Source organism: Miniopterus natalensis, chromosome 18 (assembly GCF_054644295.1).
Source record: "Miniopterus natalensis isolate mMinNat1 chromosome 18, mMinNat1.hap1, whole genome shotgun sequence".
Classification (NCBI taxonomy): Eukaryota; Metazoa; Chordata; class Mammalia; order Chiroptera; family Miniopteridae; genus Miniopterus; species Miniopterus natalensis.
In genome coordinates, this window is record NC_142098.1 from 12870642 (window position 1) to 12888251 (window position 17610).

At 47.9% G+C, this 17610-nt stretch overlaps 1 protein-coding gene across 3 annotated transcripts in view; it reads right to left on the reverse strand.

Annotated features, from left to right (window-relative positions):
- Positions 1-1412: 1412 nt before the first annotated feature.
- The window catches only part of SPG7 (SPG7 matrix AAA peptidase subunit, paraplegin), a 32329-nt gene continuing 16131 nt past the window's right edge, over positions 1413-17610 (reverse strand). For 2 of the 3 annotated variants that reach the window (XM_016221056.2, XM_016221054.2), the window contains 8 exons: positions 13111-13235; positions 12066-12168; positions 10507-10617; positions 8600-8715; positions 5709-5865; positions 4697-4863; positions 3950-4027; positions 1413-2105 (listed from right to left, as the gene is read on the reverse strand). In XM_016221056.2, coding sequence (XP_016076542.2) covers positions 1905-2105; positions 3950-4027; positions 4697-4863; positions 5709-5865; positions 8600-8715; positions 10507-10617; positions 12066-12168; positions 13111-13235 — 1058 coding nt within the window. In that variant the 3' untranslated portion in view covers positions 1413-1904. The remainder of the gene's footprint in view (positions 2106-3949; positions 4028-4696; positions 4864-5708; positions 5866-8599; positions 8716-10506; positions 10618-12065; positions 12169-13110; positions 13236-17610) is intronic. The other variant, XM_016221057.2, reaches the window with a different exon arrangement.

Consider the following 17610-nt stretch of genomic DNA (forward strand, 5'->3'; position numbering starts at 1 on the left):
GCTCTGACGGGCAGAGGGTCAGGGTTTCCTTCCCAGCATTAAGCACACAGGTTGCCCAATTTGGTTTGGCTGCTCTAGGGACCATGTACTGTTGTTGAAGCCTCTTCACCTCTAGGATCCTCTTTAAAGATGGTGTGAGCCCTGGCCAGTGTACTCAGTGGTTAGAGCGTCGGCCTGCACACCAAAGGGTCATGGGTTTGATTCCTGGTCAAGGGCATGAACCTGGGTTGCAGGTTCAAACCCTGGCCCCGGTCGGGGCATGTGCGGGAGACAACCAATTGATGTGTCTTTCTCACATTGATGTTCCCTTCCCCCCTCCCTCCCTCCCCCCTCCCTCCCTCCCCCCCTCCCCTCCCCTCCCCTCCCCTTCCCTTCCCTCTCTTTCCACCCCTCCTTCCCTTCTACTTTCTCTATAAAAATCAATGGAAAAAATATCCTCAGGTGAGAATTAACAAAAAAAATTTTTTTAATATAGGAGGTGTGAACATCATCTGCACATGAGAGCGCAGAGGAGGTGTAATTCCTGGCACTCTGAAATGTCATGTGTCTCATGACAGGGAGGTGACATAATTTGACCAGAGCGCCAAAGTCTGCAAACAGCTCATATCAATCAGAGCACAAGCACCGCCCTCCATGAGCCTACTCATACCAGCAAATGCTGGGAAGCAAGCTGTACCTTCCCCCACTATAGCAAGGCAGCCCTTTCATGCCATGTACATCCTATTCCTGGCTAAGCATCTTCTGGCTCTCAGCAAATGATTTCCCAAAAGATATACAGACATGGGTCATTTTAATGAATAAAATACAAGGGATGAGCTTGCCATATCCACCTTTACAGGTTACAAAGGATACTGCCCTCAGGCAAAGATGCCACAGACTTTGGAAATGAATTTGGAGAACTGGGGAAAAGGTGTCCTCAAAAAGCCAGTGCCCTCAGAGCTGCCCCCCTCAGGTGTGTAACCACACCAGCATCTGCCCACCTACAGCTTAGCAGGCATTTCCTTGGCACAATGTGGGAGTAGCAACAGAACAATCATTCTGTCAGGAAATACCCATAATTGCAGTGATGAGAGCAGCAGCAGGTAGGAGCTGCCATCTACTGCCATCTACATGCTGCACACCCCCAGGGAGATGGGAGCTTAGTGCACTTGTCTGACTTGCAGTGATGGGGTAACCTTGGTCCTTTATCCCAGATTCCTACAAAGGGGGCTCTTCAGTTGCTGAAATTATAACCTGCAAACACATAATCCAGTCACCCAGGACAAACCCAACAGCCTCTCTGGGTTAGAGCTGATAACATGGTACAAAGTTGGATTTTCCATCATAAAGTATCAACACTCCTCAAGTATCCCCCACATGGTGCCACCAGACCAGTGAGGAGAGGTTCTTGCATGCACCAGTCTGCATGGCAGTAGATGGCAGTGTTTTAATCCTTTAGAGCCCAGTGCCTGTCCCCTCTTCTGTAACCCCATTGATGAGTGAGGACGGGGACATTCACTCAGTGTCTTTTCATCGTGGATCCTGTTTAGCATGCTGACAAAGTTACAGGAGCTGGGAAGAGCCCCTGCACAAGCCCCAGCATGAGCCTGACTTCTGGGCTGCCCCTACATCCACCCCACACCCACAAGACAAGTGTCATAAACCTAGGAACTACATGTGCACCTGTAACAACCACTGACAACCCTCCCCGTGGGGGAAAATGATCTACAAAAGCAAAACTAAATCATTCACCTCTGCAAAGTCTTTACTAATCACAGGCAGAGAGACCAATAGATCTCAAAAGCCCTTCACCAGGAACCAGTGAGGGCTATGAGGTACAAGTCTCAGGTGAAAAGGAACTTGGGGGCCAGCTAAGTAAAGAGTTCACTCCCTGGGTCCCCACAGGCACCATTAATGAGCTCCAGCTATTTGGGCCAAGACGGTTCCTCCCCTCGAAGTTGGGGCTGCTGAGGTGCCTCCTCCTCCCCAGCATCCTGCTTCTCCCTCTCGGTGTCACTCCATTTCAGAGGTGCGATCATCTTCTTGGGCCCATGAGGTGGGGGCCCGATGAGGGCCTCGATGTCCTCGTAGTTGATCACTTCCTTTTCCAGCAGGGCATTCGCCAGCTAGGAGGGACAGAGGGCAGTGTGTGAACCTTGGAGAACAAGGACACAGATGAACCTTTTGAAAGCAGAGCACAGAGAGAGGGGGCCCCTCAGCCTCCCAGGAAGGGGTGTCTGTGAGCAGGATGCCCCCAGACAGGCCACTTTCCCAGGGAAGTGGCACACACAGGCAGCTTAAGCAAAGAATCGCTCCCTGTCTCAACCTTGGCGATGATTTCCCAGCTGCAGCCTCATTAATTTTCTGCTTCCCTTCCAAATCCCTGCTTATTTTGTGCAACTTCGATTTCCTTTACCAAACAAGATGTGGGTGTCTGTATGGGGGCAGGGGGCTAAAATGCAGAACACCCTGGCTGGAACTTGAGGAGTGCTGGTGCTACAGTGTGAGCTGGGGGGACCTCACAGTTCAGGAAGGGGGCCTCTGCCTCTCTAAATACAGTCATGGAAAACATGCTGAGTGAATCCTGTGAGTGTCCTGTGCCAGCAGTCAAATGCTGCTGCTCAGTCCCCACTACAAGGAATGTTGCCACAGCCACCAGGACTGGTTTCTGTCACCCCCAAACTGGGGTCACCACTTGCTCTGTGTGGCTGCTCTAAGATATTGCTAAGCACTGTACCCCACCGATGATGTGAGTGGATCATGATCACAGGGCAAATGAGGCAGGACATCCTCAGCCCAGCACAGGGAGCCCAAGTCCTGCCCAGCAGCAGCGACAATGTACACATGTGACACCAAAGGACCTTGTTAATGGCAGTTTATGCCTCAGCAGGTTGGGAAGGCCTGACATTCTACACTGCCCACAATTCTGGGGAAGGCTAGTGCTGCTAGTAAGTGGCAACACTTGGAGGACCCCACACGCGCAACTCCCAGCTGGCAGAGCCTCACATTAATGAAACAGCCTGTCCACCAAGAGCTGCCCACCTGTACTAGGGCACTGTAACTTCACCTCTGGGGTCAAGAGGTGACCCCAAACCCAACACATAGTCTTACTGTGAGAACACCAGACCCATCCTCCTCGCACTGCCATGGCAGGCCATCAACAACAGCAAAGTGAGGAACTGTCCTAGCCAAGAGGAGCCTAAGGAGGCATGATTAAATGTCAACGTGGAGGGAAGGGGGGAAGCAGCAGGAAAAGGACATTATGGAAAAGCTAAGGAAATCTGGTTAATGTATCAATATTGGTTCACTAAGTTGTGAAAAATACAACATATTAGTGGAAGATGTTGAGAGAGAGAACTGGGAGTGGGGTATAAGGGAACTCTCTCTACTATATTTGTCACTTTTCTGTAAATCTACAACTATTCTAAACTTTAAAACTGATTTTTAAATTTTCAGGAAAAATTTGAGTAGAAAAAAAATAAACAAAATTTACCAAACAATAATTGCTTCTACTTTGAAGGAACTGGCTTAACACTGACATGTTCATAATAAAATGCTAAAAAGAATGGACAATATTAGGTTTCAGCTGAGCTGGGTGCAACATGTATTTGGTATGTTGTTTTCTAAATTTCTGTGTTCATTTGAGCCCTGGCCAGGGTAGCTCAGTTGGTTAGAGCATCATCCAGATATACCAAGGTTGAAGATTCAATCCCCAGTCAGGGCACGTATAAGAATCAACCAATGATGCATAAATAAGTGGAACAACAAATGGATGTTTCTCTCCCCCCACCTTCCAGCCCCCTCTCGCTAAAAATCAATTTCAAAAAGTTAAAAAAGAAAGTTTTGTGCTCATTTGAAGTATTCCATAAAAGGGTGAGCAGCCGCGTCAGCACAGCGTAGTGTCAGCACCCACACACACAACTTCTGGAGAGACAGGCAGATGCCTGCAGGTCAGAGAGCACCGTCTCACCGCCTGCAGCTTGTCCAGATTGTCCTGCAGCACCTTCTCAGTGTGCCTATAGGCCTTAGCCACCAGCATTCGAGCTTCCTGCAAATGAGAGGAGATCTGTAATGAGAATAGCTGACCACGATTCACAGTGTCATCTATAGGGTGGTTCTGACACCGAAGTACACCAAAGAAACACAGCCTTTTGTGTCTCACAATGACCAGGACAGCTCAGCTGCCAACAGTTTCAGGCCCCCATCCCACCCCTGGGAATGCCCTAGGTCAGGATGCTTGCCCACAGAAGTGACTCACACCTGGAGATGCCCCACCGTCTCCTGGAGATCAAGGACCCTGCATCTGTCCTCCATGCCCACAGCTGCCTCATGCTCATGTACCAGGCCAACTAGAGCTGCCCCACATGGGCTGGACATTGTCCTGGCCCAGTCCCCTGTGGACAATGCAGCATGTCCCTGCTGGCCACAGGGACCACTGACACTGGCTCTGTCATTGGATGCATTTATTTGATATTCTTCCCAGTTTCCCATCATCTACAGTTTCATCAGGAGCCACACAGGTCCTTATCTAAGAACACACACTCAGCAGGTCAGAGTGACAACAGAAGCCAGGAGGAACAGCCACAATGTGGGGGTTCCTGGACAGGGCACAGTGAGAGGCCTCCTCTGAATACAGAGACCTGCCCCCTACTACCACTGTGGGGTGGGATGGAGCAGGGGCTGGTGCAAGGTGTAGCAGTGAGGGCTATGCACTTACGTGGTCCATCATCTGTTGGAGGCCCTGGCTGAAGGGTCGCCGTCCAATGCCTGCAAGGCCCTCCTGAGCCTCAGGGAAGGAGACAGGCCCAATGCTGGGTGCCATCCCAAACTGCTTCACCATGGAGTAGGCAATACGAGTGACCTTCCTCAGGTCATCCTGCGCCCCTGGAGTGTGGGGTCAAGAAAAGGGTTCTTTGCTGGGGGTGCAAAGTCAGAGCACCCTGGGGACCCCACTGGCAAACACCTGGGCCTGACAGCAGATATAGAGTCCCCAGGGGACAACTGTATCCTGTTACTGTTCCTTAAAAAAGAGAGACTCAAAACTTTTAAAAATGCTCTTTTATCTAAAAAATTACTCTGGCCCTGGCGAGGTAGCTCAGTTGTTTAGAGCGTCATCCTGACATGCCAAGGTTATGGGTTCAATCCCCGGTTGGGGCTCATATAAGAATCAACCAATGACTGCAATGCATAAATAAGTGGAACAACAAATCGATGTCTGTCTCTGTCTCCCTCTCCAGCCCCCCTTGTTCTCTCTCAAAGCAATAAATAAAAATTTTAAAAATAAGAAGCTAGTCGGGGTGCCTATTTGCATTCACTTCACCAGCAGTTCTCCAGCACGAGTCCAGGTGTGCACAAGGAACACTTGTCAACACTGAACCCAAAGTCTGGGATCAAGCAGGACAAGTCTCCTGCCTGCTCTCTGGCCATCCCGGTGAAATGACAGCTTGAGAACAGTGAAGTTGCTTGAATTACCAATAATTAACCAGTTAAATGCATTTATAGTCTACATGTTTTTGCAACAAATTATTTTAAAAGTCTTGCTTAGTTTCAAATCTCCTTTGACCACAGCTCATCTTTTAAAAAACACTTAATGAAATTCAAAGTATGTTTGCATCCTACTACTCAAATCCTTTTATCAGATTTACTCCCCCCAGCCTGCCCCCATGCAGAGGGATAATGGATGTAAAAGCACTGTGAGAAGTGCAGACCCTGCAGGGCCAGCTCCTCACCAGAAGTGACTTTGTTGAAGGAGATGGCCTCTGACACGCGGCCACCCAGGGCCATGCACATCCGCTCAAACAGCTGCTCCTTGGTGAAGAGGTGCTGATCTCTTGGGAGCATCTGAGCAAAGCCTAGTGCAGCATTTGTCCGAGGCGTGATGGAGACCTGCAGAACGTCAGGTGGCCCAAGTTAGGGCAGGATGTGGGCTTTAAAGATGAAGGTGGGAAATGTGAGATCTTTAATCAGAGGGCTTTACAGCCATCAAGCAAATCTGCACTATCCCTATTTAATAATAATAAGATACTATTATTAACGAGAAGGTTCACACACTGTGGGTGGTCTTCCTTGCACATTACTAGGTATATGTGAAGTGAAGAAGCACCAAGACAGGAGCTCTTAGGTGAACCAACCAGGAAGTGCAGGACCAACGCCACCAAGGACCGCCCCCACCATGGCCCCCTGACCAAGAGGTTATGTGGGGACATGGAAACTATCCTTGCCTTAGCCTCACCCCAGAGCCCAGCACCAGGTGTTTGTACAGCTCCAGCAGGACAAGGCCTGCTCCTGAGCAACAAGGAGAGACTTGGGCTGCAGGTGCCATTTCTGAGGGTTATGGCAGCAAGAGAACCACCTCACAGTGCCCTGAGAATCAGAAAGGGAAACTTAAAATCTAACACTAAAGTAAACTACAATTTAAAAGGCTAGAAATAACAACCAAACAGCAATGGGAACTTCATCTTTCCCTAGCAAAGTATGAGCCTCATGACAGAGGTTTTCTCATTATAACTGATTTATGACTTTCAGCCATCAAGTAAAGCAAAAATTCTGAGAAGAGGAACTTTTAAATTGTGATGTTGCCCAGCCGGGCATGGCTCAGCGGTTGAGCGTCGACCTAGGATCCAGGAGATCAGGGTTTGATTCTTGGTCAGGGCACATGCCCGGGTTGCGGGCTGCAGCCGATCAATGACACTCTCATCATTGATGTTTCTATCTCTCTCTCTCCCTCTCCCTTCCTCTCTCTGAAATCAATAAAGATAGCCCGGCCAGGTGTGGCTCAGGGGTTGAGCGTCCACCTAGGATCCAGGCAATCAGGGTTTGATTCCCGGTCAGGGCACATTCCCGGGTTATGGGCTCAATCAATGATTCTTTCATCATTGATGTTTCTATCTCTCTTTTTCCCTCTCCTTTCCTCTCTCTGAAATCAATAAAGATATAGTAAAGAAAAAGATATATTTTAAAAAAATAGTGATATTTACTTCACTGTGGATTTTTCTGCATTAATATTTATTTTGTTGATATTGCATTAAAATATTTATCTTGACTACTGAATGTTTTAGTGTTCCATAAATATCACACCCTAAATGACTGTTCCACCTGCCTTACCCTGTGCCCAGTCCCAATCACCTACATAAGCGACTGCTGCATCCCCTTATGTCTGTCACAAAACACTAGATTCAGGCCTCTTATGAGCATATGAAAGGAACTGGCCTATTCAACAGGACATAATTAAACAACCCAGACTAGCAATCTACTTTGTGGCCCCAGCCGGGTAGCTCAGTTGCTTAGAGCATCGACCCGACATGTTCTAGTCCTGATCAGGGCACATTCAAGAAGCAACCAATAATGCATAAGTAAGTGGAGCAATAAATCGATGTTTCTCTTTCTCTCAAATCAGTAAATAACAACAAAAAAACAAAAAGCAATCTACTTTGCTACACTACCACTGATTGTCAGACATTAAACACTAACATACATGCCCCAGCCAGTTTGGCTCAGTGGTTAGAGCATCGGTCCTGGGACTGAAGGGTCCCAGGTTCGATTCCAGCCAAGAGCACATACCTCAGTTGCAGGTTCAATCCCCGGCCCTGGTTTAGGTACCTGTGGGAGGCAACCAGTCCATGTATCTTTCTCACACTGATGTTTCTCTTTCTTTCTCTCCCCCACACCCACCTTCCACTCTCTCTGAAAAGCAATGGAAAAAATATCCTTGGGTGGGGATTGAAAACAAAACAAATCACTAACAAATCACCAGGCTGCCAACTGCTACACTGTTCCCATGTTTAGGCCTTAGGGAAGGCGATGCAGCTCCTTCCCAGCTGGTGAAATCAAACCATCTGCATGGGCTCCCAGTGGCCCCACTGGCTCTGGTGGGGGGTACAATTACAACCCATGCCCTCACCTTTACGGACTGGACACCTGCATCTCAAACATTTACATTTTCCTTAATGGTCATTTAAGGATCTCATGGTCACGAATCCACGTATTTTGGGGCAACTATGATATTACCATTTGATACAAATAAATTTTCATCAAACTCACAAATGTCTACAAGAGTAGTGTTTTTTAAAAAGTGTGGCCTGGCCGGGCGTGGCTCAGCGGTTCAGCGTTGACCTAGGATCCAGGCAATCGGGGTTCGATCCCTGGTCAGGGCACATGAACGAGTTGCGGGCTAGACAGCTGATCAATGACTCTCTCATCATTGATGTTTCTATCTCACTTGCTCCCTCTCCTTTCCTGTCTCTTAAATCAATAAAAATATATTTAAAAAAAAAAAAAAAAAGTGTACTAAACTCATTTCTTTTTAAAGATTAGGAATCATTAGGTCAACGTATTTTAGAGCTGGCAGTTCTTAATTCCAAGACTGACTACAGATGGGAAGCAAGACCCAAAATAATCATGTGGCTTTCAAATGGTCATGCCCATAACTGGACCCAACTGGTTTAGATGTAAGACCTCATCCGGCCCTAGCTTCCCAGATGAGGGATCCTGCATAGTCACCTTCCACCTGTTCCCAGGTTGACCACAGGCTGTGCTTTCTCTTCACCAAGCACAAACACGTGGTGCTCCCACAGTCAGCTTTGTTCAAGGGCCCCATCCTCTAAGACCCCAGACACCTTACCTTCATCACAGCCTCCGTGTGCTCCAGCAGCCAGCCAACCAAAGCGTGGCCTGACTCATGAAACGCAACCACCTTCTGCTCTTCCTTGGAGAGGATCTTGCTCTTTTTGGCCGTCCCTGAAAGAATGCCCAGGCCTCTGAGTTCAGGCCCACCAATAATCCTATGTAAGCATACAGGAACCTTCCTTGCTCGGCCTTGAAAGTTTTTTACCACGCTGTTAAGGCGAGATCCTCAAGGGATGGTCACCGCCTGTGTTTCTGCCCCAAGCTGACCCCATGCACGACTATTCCTCACCATTACTCCAATTCGAAGGGAAACTCATTAGGTATGAGAGGTGCTGGAGGGGCCATGTTTGTCACCCTTCCACAAATGGTGGAAAAATTCAAACAGCTCCTGCAGGCTTTGTGGGTGGAGCTGCAGGGCTTACAGGAACTTAGTGTGGGGTCCACTCCAAAGTTCCAGGTTTCTTGTTGGCTCTTCTCCCAAAACTAGAAGGGGTAACTGCAGCCCCAGTGACTCTACAGCTCTTTCACCCTTAGAGTTGACGACCTCCTGCCTTGGTGACTTTACCTTACATTTCACCTGTTCAAATTACTGATAAGGTTTCACTCACTGTCCCAAATTTTCCAAACACCAACTTTCCATTTTATGCAACTTGAACAAGCTCTAGGTTCAGGGTATTTACTATACCATGCTACTAGGATCATCCACCACATTTGCCATAAGGTTATAAATTCTTCTAAGATGCGTTGGCTGTGGCAGATGAATCATTTCAACCAGAGCTGATTTTATGAGCCTCTAAACATGAGATCACAGCCTCACAAATGGGCTTTACCTAGACACAAACGTGTTCCAGCTCAGGCAGTCCCCACCAAAGTAAGGACAAGGGAGCTTGTCTTGTTCTAAGCACCGCATACATGGAGAGGGGCATGTACCAGGAATAGTATTGTTAGTATTTTCCTTGGTCTTTCCTGCTTTGATATTACTGTAAGTTTATCAATTTCCATGTAAAAATAAATGACTTATGCAAAACCAAAATTTATAGTAAGAAACAACAATTACAGTTCCTTCTATCCACACAAGTTCACCCCTCTCCCAAGCTGCAGCCTAGGCACCTAGTGGAATTTGTCCTAGATTTTAACTCAGACTGAGGGTGATGGGAACGTACTTCTCATAGGGACATTTATGACCGAGAGCTCAATACCTACACACAGGGCCCATGCTTCTCAAAGATCTGTAGGAAGGACCAGTTTCCCTGTTTTAAATTTTTAGCATCTGGGACAGCACTTTTGTTCTGAACCCTGTTCAGGAACAAGATGCACTACTCATGTCTGGATATTGCCCATGGAGTTACGAAAGCTTCTAGGTGCTCTCTCTCAGCTTCAGTCCTGCTCTCCTCTTAGAAGTCCACTGATCCCACTTTGAGCGGTAATGGCTAAGCACTGACAGAAGCACCCAGCCCCTCACTACGCAAACACCTCTCCCATTCTTGTCCCAAGTATAGCACAGGAGCTTCAGCAGAGATGGAGCTGACCGGGAGAGCACAGCCCTCAGCCGACATTCCCCTTGGGCATCAGCAGTGCAGACCCCGGATGACATGCACAGTGGACTGTCCATTTGCAGCTGGCTCTCAGGCACCACAAGAGGGCTAATGGGCTGAGCCCCACTCACATGAGGGTCTTCAAGATCCTTTTATATTTCTATTTGAAAAGTGTCTGCTCTTAAGCAAATTTGCAGTGTTTTAAGTCATACTGTCGAGACCTGACTTATAAAAAATAGAAATACTTCACGCATTTTCCTCTCGTCCAATGATTCCTTGCTGATAAGGTTCACCATGTGACATCTAAACCTGACTTGCCCCCTCCATCCCACCCTCCGAGTTCACTTTTGGAATTCATGCCTCATACCCGCAATGACACGCTCCACAGCGTACTCAAAGTTAAACGTGTGAACAGACGTGTGCCCTTCCCGTGCAGCGTGCAGAGCAGCCTCGTTACAGATGTTGGCGATGTCAGCACCTGTGAGCAAAACAGGGGATGGCAGGGGTGTTGGCTCTGCTCCCTCCGGGATTGAGAGGAGGAAAGGGAAGGATGATCGCATAAACAGATGAAGGGGGTCAAGGGGCGAAGGCGTGGTGGGGGCGAGCACCAGTGCTCCGGCTCTATCAGACCCAAGGAACCCCCTCTTCACATCCACTCGAACACCTTTCAGTCTTTCTGCCTTCACCACTGCTTTACTACATAGCTGTTATCAGCACACTTCCATGTACCATGTGGTGCTTTATTCCACCTAATATAATAACTCATGTGTACACTGATGGATAGGAAATTTGCCCTGGCCAGGGGGCTCAGTTACTTGGAGCATCGTCTTATACACCAAAAGGATGAAGGTTCGATTCCCAGTCAGGGCACATACCAAGGTTGTGGGTTTGACCCCTGGTCCAGGGAGCAAATGGGAGGCAACAGATAGATATTTCTCTCTCACATCGATGTTTCTCTGCCTCTGCCCCTTCCTCTCGCTCTAAAAATCAAAAAAAGTATCCGTGAGAATTAAAAACAACAGATAGCCTGACTGATGTGGCTCAGTTGGATGAACGCTGTATCACACACCAAGAGGTGACCAGTTTGATTCCCAGTCAGGGCACATGCCCAGGTTGCGGGCTCCATCCCCAGTAGGGGGTGTGCAGGAGGAAGCAGGTTGATGTTTCTATCTCTCCCGCTCTCTTCCTCTCTATCTAAAATCAATAAAAAAGAAAACGTATTAAAAAACAAAATAAAAATTAATGGGGTTTCCTGCCAAAAAAATTAAAAATTAAAAATTAAAGGTTGTCTAGTATCCAAAAGATTCTAGTTAAGGACATTAAAAAAAAAAATCGAAAGAAAAAATGTACATTGCCCTTTATATATGGGAAAAATAATTTTGTTTCATTAAAATTTTATGAGTTTATTTAGGCCAAACTGATGACAACTACCAGGAAGCAAAAACTCAACCGACTGAAAAAATGCTTCCCCCAAAATCTTGATTTGTAATGCCTGTGTTTATGAATTAAAACAGACCGTGAGGGAGGGCAGTGGTACACCTGGGCAGTGACAAGGCTTAGCCATGGCAGCACCTGGTGGGAGGAGCAGAATCTCATGATCCAAGATGGACAGGAACAGTAGAGCCTGTGTGGAGAGCCCTAAAGGCAGAAGTTCTAGGACTGCCCATAGTGGGGACACAGACATGGGGCAGTCTAAATGCAGGCGACAGAACCAGTGTTGGGTTTTCCACCAGTGGGGGAGGAAAAGTAAAGGGCTGTGCAGTTCTTCTATCTCCTGCCTGCTCTGTGTGCACAACCTCCCTCCCAACCAGGCTGTCCTGCCCAGAGGAGGGGAAGGAGGGCAGCTGGGGGAGGCCTGCACTAGTGTGTGCATGCAGGAAAGACCACCTGCCCTCTGCCCTCAGGACCAAGAACCAGTTCCCATACCGCTGAACCCCGGTGTGAGCTCCGCCAGACGCTGTGAGTAAAAGCTGCTGGCCTGGGTCAGCTTCAGGCTCTTCAGGTGCTGCTCGAATATCTCCCGCCTTTCCTACCAAAGACAGGGGAGGAGACACAAGTGTGGGCCAGCACGTCTGCCTACGTGGTAGACAGGAGCCACTTGAGAGGCACGCTCCAGAGTTTCTTCAACATTAGTCATGACCATAGTTTGTGAAAACAATTTAGAGTTGCAAGCAGCATTGCAAAATGAAAAGGAAAAAAAGGAAACAGAATAGAAAATAAAGGGCATCAAAATAACAAAGTCATTTTTTAGAACCTTGGATTCACGTACATCCTGATGTGTAAACGTTTCCTACAGTCAGGGAGAGGGACAGCCACGCCTCCAGAAGCCATGTCAGAGGGCAGCCTCACTCCATTTCTTACATGAAGCAGCAGTTTGAGAGGAGAACCCAGAATGAGCACTAGGTGTGCACAAACCACAGCCCTGTGCCCCCACATGTTACCTACAGGAACAGTAACCAACTAGCCAACCGTTAGGTTCACCCTCCAAACCCTGTCCCTACCCATGGTGGTCTCCATCACACACATGATCCTTTTATCACTACACACTGGGTTCCTGCTCCCTCAGGGGCCACCACAAAGGCCTGGCCACCCAGAGGTGGACATCCAACCAGAGGACCAAGATGAAGGAGGCTGGTGGGGCCGAGAGGCCACTAGGTCTTCCACCCCCTTCCAACCTGCTTTCAGGGCAGCTGCACAGCTCATGCTCCACAACTATGTGACAGCAAGGACTTGAGCTGGTCAGGATGAGAATTCTGAGGCTCTCCAAAAAACATGCTACAAAACTCAACTGAGCCCAGTCCATTCAACCCTAGATACTTAAGGATAAAGGGAAAAACAATGCGGGTAAACAAAAAACAAGCTGCAAAACGATGAGAAGAGCGGTGAGCCACAGAAAGTCTGGACAGACAAGCACCAGAGGTAAGCAGCAGCTGCATCTGGGCCAAGGAGGGCATCCAGAGGCCACACAGACCTGCAGTGTGGGGAGGTCGATGAAGACATGTCGGTCCAGTCGGCCTGGCCTCAGCAGAGCATTGTCCAAAATGTCAGCTCGATTGGTGGATGCCAGGACGATGACATGGTCGGTGGTGCCCATTCCTGAGGGACAGACAGCAGCCTTTATGGTGGAGACCCCCATTACTGTGGGCTTCCCCATAGGGTTCAAGACACAGGGCAGGAGAGATATCTTTCCAGAGTCCCTGAGAGAGGACTACAAACACTGACCCAGGATTGATCCTTCCGAGAGCTTTCTACCAAGATCACCGTGAGAGCAAGAACCCGCCAGTTTTACTTCCCCCTGATGGGAACCTGGGCTCTGCTATCCACGGCGATCCTCTAAGTCTACACAGCACCCCTGGAGGGACCTGGGAGCAAGGGCCCTCCTCTTATGCTTCATCACTGCATTTCCTTGAGCCACAGTGACCACCACAGGGACATCTGAGACTTTCTACCTCTAACACCTGGTCTGAAGGCCTGGGTTTTCTGCCCCAGGTTTCTCACAGGAGAATCTAAAAGTCCAGAAATCATCCCAATGACCAGAAACCATCCCAATGAATGGCCCAGATCTGCAACTGCAAAAACATCCTTATGAAGCAATCGGGGATATTAGATGGTATGAATTTATTTTCAATTTAAGTTATATGATGTTTCTCTGAATGTAGAGAAATACATTTGGAGTATGTAAGGTTTAGAACTTTGTATGGACCCCTTGCTCCAGGGCCTGGTCATATGGACCACAGGGTGTAGACCTCCTAGGGTTTTGTTTTTGAAATTTTATGTTTTGATGGCCCTGGCTGGGTAGCTCAGTTGGTTAGAGTATAATCCTGATTTGCCTAGGTTGCAGGTTCAATCTCGGGTCAGGGCACATACAAGAATCAACCAGTGAATGCATAAATGAGTAAAACAACAAACTGATGTCTCTCACTCCCTTCCTCTCTGAAATAAATTTTTTAAAAAAAGGAACTTCACGGCTTAAACAAGTATTAATGTAAAATGGGTCCTAGATTAAAATGGAAAAGGCCAGCCTGGCTGGAGTGGCTCAGTTAGTTAAGCATTATTCCATGAACCACGAGGTCACTGGTTCAATTCCTGGTCAGGGCACATGCCTGGATTTCAAGCTTAATCCTCGGTACGGGGTGTGCGGGAAGCAGCCAATCAATGTTCCTCTCTCACATCAAAGTTTCTCTCTCTCTAAAATAAGATAAAAAATGGAAAAGGCCACATGCACAGTAGGGGTTTCTAAGGACTCCATGGAGGATCAGAGCTTACGTCCTCCCACACTTTGTAACACAGAGGTTCGGACAAACACATCCCTCACACAGGGCACTTAGTGCAAAGCCTTCTTTCTGGCAATCAAACTGTAAAAAGGGGGACTGCCTGCCCGGCTGGCATGGCTCAGCAGTTGAGCATTGACCTGTGATCCAGGAAATCACAGTTTGATTCCCGGTCAGGGCATCAAGCTGCAAGTGACTGTCTGCAGTTTGCTCAGCTGGGCCCAGCGCTCTTAGATGCAGGTGCCATTCCCACATGGTCTGGCGGTTCTGCAGGGCCTACTCTGCCTGACCCATGAGCTAGGGACTTCTCTTCCTCTGAGCTTTTCCCACGACCAGCACAGCATCTGCTCTGCGCTCTGTACTTCAGTGAATAGACACTGCTCTTCCCCAAGGAGTAACAAAGACTCTTCAGACACAGCTGAAGGGCTGAGAATGACCAGTTGTGTCTGTGCACACAGAGGCTTGTTTGCTACTCGCCTAGCCCAACAAGAGGCCTTCAGTCAGGGATTCTGGGCATGAGTAAATCCTAGGGCGGAAGCAGCTCTTTTCATGGCAGCACAGAGAGGTTCAGCTCAGAGGAAGATGCCATCTGGTAAATGCTTCCTGGTGGGCTAAATGCTTCCTGGTGGGCTCAAGCCTTCCCAAAAAGGTGGTCTCTGTCTTCAGTGCAAAAAGCAATAAGGGACAGATGTGCAGTGCCTCCATGGCTCAGTCACAGTGAGAGCCAGTGGGAGTCCCTTCATAATCATCAGGAATGATGCTGTCACACTCAGAAGGGTGCAGAACCACAGGTGAGGTCATGAACTTTAACTTCATTGTAACATCAGAAAACCATGGTTTAGAGAAGGACTGGTGTGAATCCTGCAGCATCCTTCCACAGTCCAAGAGCACGCGGGGGTCCAAGACTTGGACAGTGATCTGACAAACGTGGACATCACTGCATCCAGCAGGGTGGTGGGACTTGATGACAAAGTTTGGACAGTAATAATTATCTGACGACTTTCAAAAGACTTCTCCCCTTTGTCCATTCAATATCACAAAGGTTAGTCATTATTTTAAAGAGACAACCAGAAGCTACAGTTAAAATCTGGCACTTCTGGCCCTGGCCGGTGTGGCTCAATTGAGACTGAGAGGCACCATCCCATGCACCAAAAGGTTGCTGGGCCCATTCCCAGTGAGGGCACATCCCCGGATCGATCCCAGTAAAGGGTGTGCAGGAGGCAGCCGATTAATCTTGCACTCTCACATCAATGTTGCTCTCTCTCTCTCCCTCTCCCTTCCTCTCGCTCTAAAAATGAATACAAATATTTTTTAAAAAAACAAAATCTGGCACTGCTGACAGCAGAGTCATCACATACACAGTGCTGGGTCTCAGGATGGTCTGTCACAGCTGTCAGCAGACCTCAGGCTCCCACACCCTCAGCCCTGGCCCATCTCCACCAACTGCCCACCTGACCCATCAATAGCCAGGACCTGAGAGGTCTTTCAGATTCCTTCAGGACTAGAAAACCACCTCTGGAATAATCAAAGCCACACTGAAGATGAAACACCACTAAGAGATCATGGAAAACTGTTCAAAAGAGAAGCAATTCCATATGTTTCTTAAAAGTTGGAGACCCAGAGAGTAACTTAATTTTTTATTTTATTTTTATTGATCTGAGAGAGGGATAGGAGAGGGAAGAAAGGGAGGAGAGAGAGAGAGGCCTCAATTTGTGGTTCCACTTATTTATGCATTCATTTGTTGATTTTTTAAATGTTTTTATTAATTTTAGAGAGAGCAGAAGGGAGAGGGAAAAAGAGAGAAACACCAATATGTGAGAAAAACACTGACCGGTTGCCTCCCATACCGCAATCAGGGACTGAACCAGCAACCTGGGCATGTGGCCTGACCAGGAATCAAACCGGTGACCTTTTGGTGCACAGGAAGATGCTCAACGAATTGAGCCACACTGTCCAGGGATATTGGTTGATTCTTGTACATGCCCTGACTGGGGGATCAAACCAGCAACCTTGGAGTTTCAGGATGGAGCTCTAACCAACCGAGCTACCTGGCCAGGGCAGAGGGTAACTTTTTAAACTATAAAATAGTGCCTCACTTGAAAAGGTCTCAATCGCCACAGCTGGGCACTGGGTGGAGGAACAGTCAGAGTGGTTCTTGCACATATGACCCCAGGGTAAGGGTCACTGGAACCTGGCCTAGAAAGTACATTTCTGAGTGTGTGTCTCTCAACAGCTCGCTCTACTTACATCTGTAAAGACACTGAGGTTTTGGAAAATTCCTTCTCAGGAAAGCTTGCTGTTCATGTGGAAGGTAGCTCTTTAGCTCTTGTTTGTGCCATAAATAGTCCCTGAGTAAATACTGATGGACAACTGGATGGAAGACAAAGAGGGGATGCAGGAGGTCTGCAAGGCAGCTCCAAGGGGAACCATGCTTACAGTGTAACAACGCACCCCTTTCCTCAGCTTTGTTAGAAATTATACCTTGATTTTAAAACCAGAGAGCTTACAGAGCTTACAAAATGTTTCCATATGCATCAGTCCATCTGACCTGCTCAATAATGTGTGAGAACAGGCCTCACCATGCCCACTGGAGGCCATCTCAGTCAGAATCTCAGCACCAGAGACGAGGCACTAGTGATGCCATGTGCAGTGAGGAACACCAAGACTGCTATGTTGTTCCTGCCAAAAATGCTCAATTCAACCTGAGAACACAGCACAGCATCACAGTGGGGACATCCTTTAATGGAACTGGTCTATTAAAGTGTCATTGTTGCCCTAGCCAGGGTGGTTCAGTTGGTTGAGTGTTGTTCCATGCACCAAAAAGTCACCGGTTCAATTCTTGGTCAGGGCACATGCCCAGGTGGTGGGTCTCGTATTGATGTTTCTCTCTCCCTCTCCCTTCTTCTGTCTCTAAAATCAGTAAAAAACATTAAGAAACAATAATAATAATATATAAATAGAGTGTCATGATCACACACAAAAAAAGAGACAGAACCAGTCCCAGGCTAGAAGAGACCAAAGAGACAGGACAACTAAATATGACGTGTTGGCGCACTGGCTCTTGGACCAAAAAAGGCACATCCATGGACTGAGAGGCGACCTTTGTGGACACCTAGATTCCAGTCACAGACATGTCAGCCTTTGAAAGCTTGAGGGAAGGTATAAAGGAACTCTTCTGACTGCTTCTACAATGCTTTTAT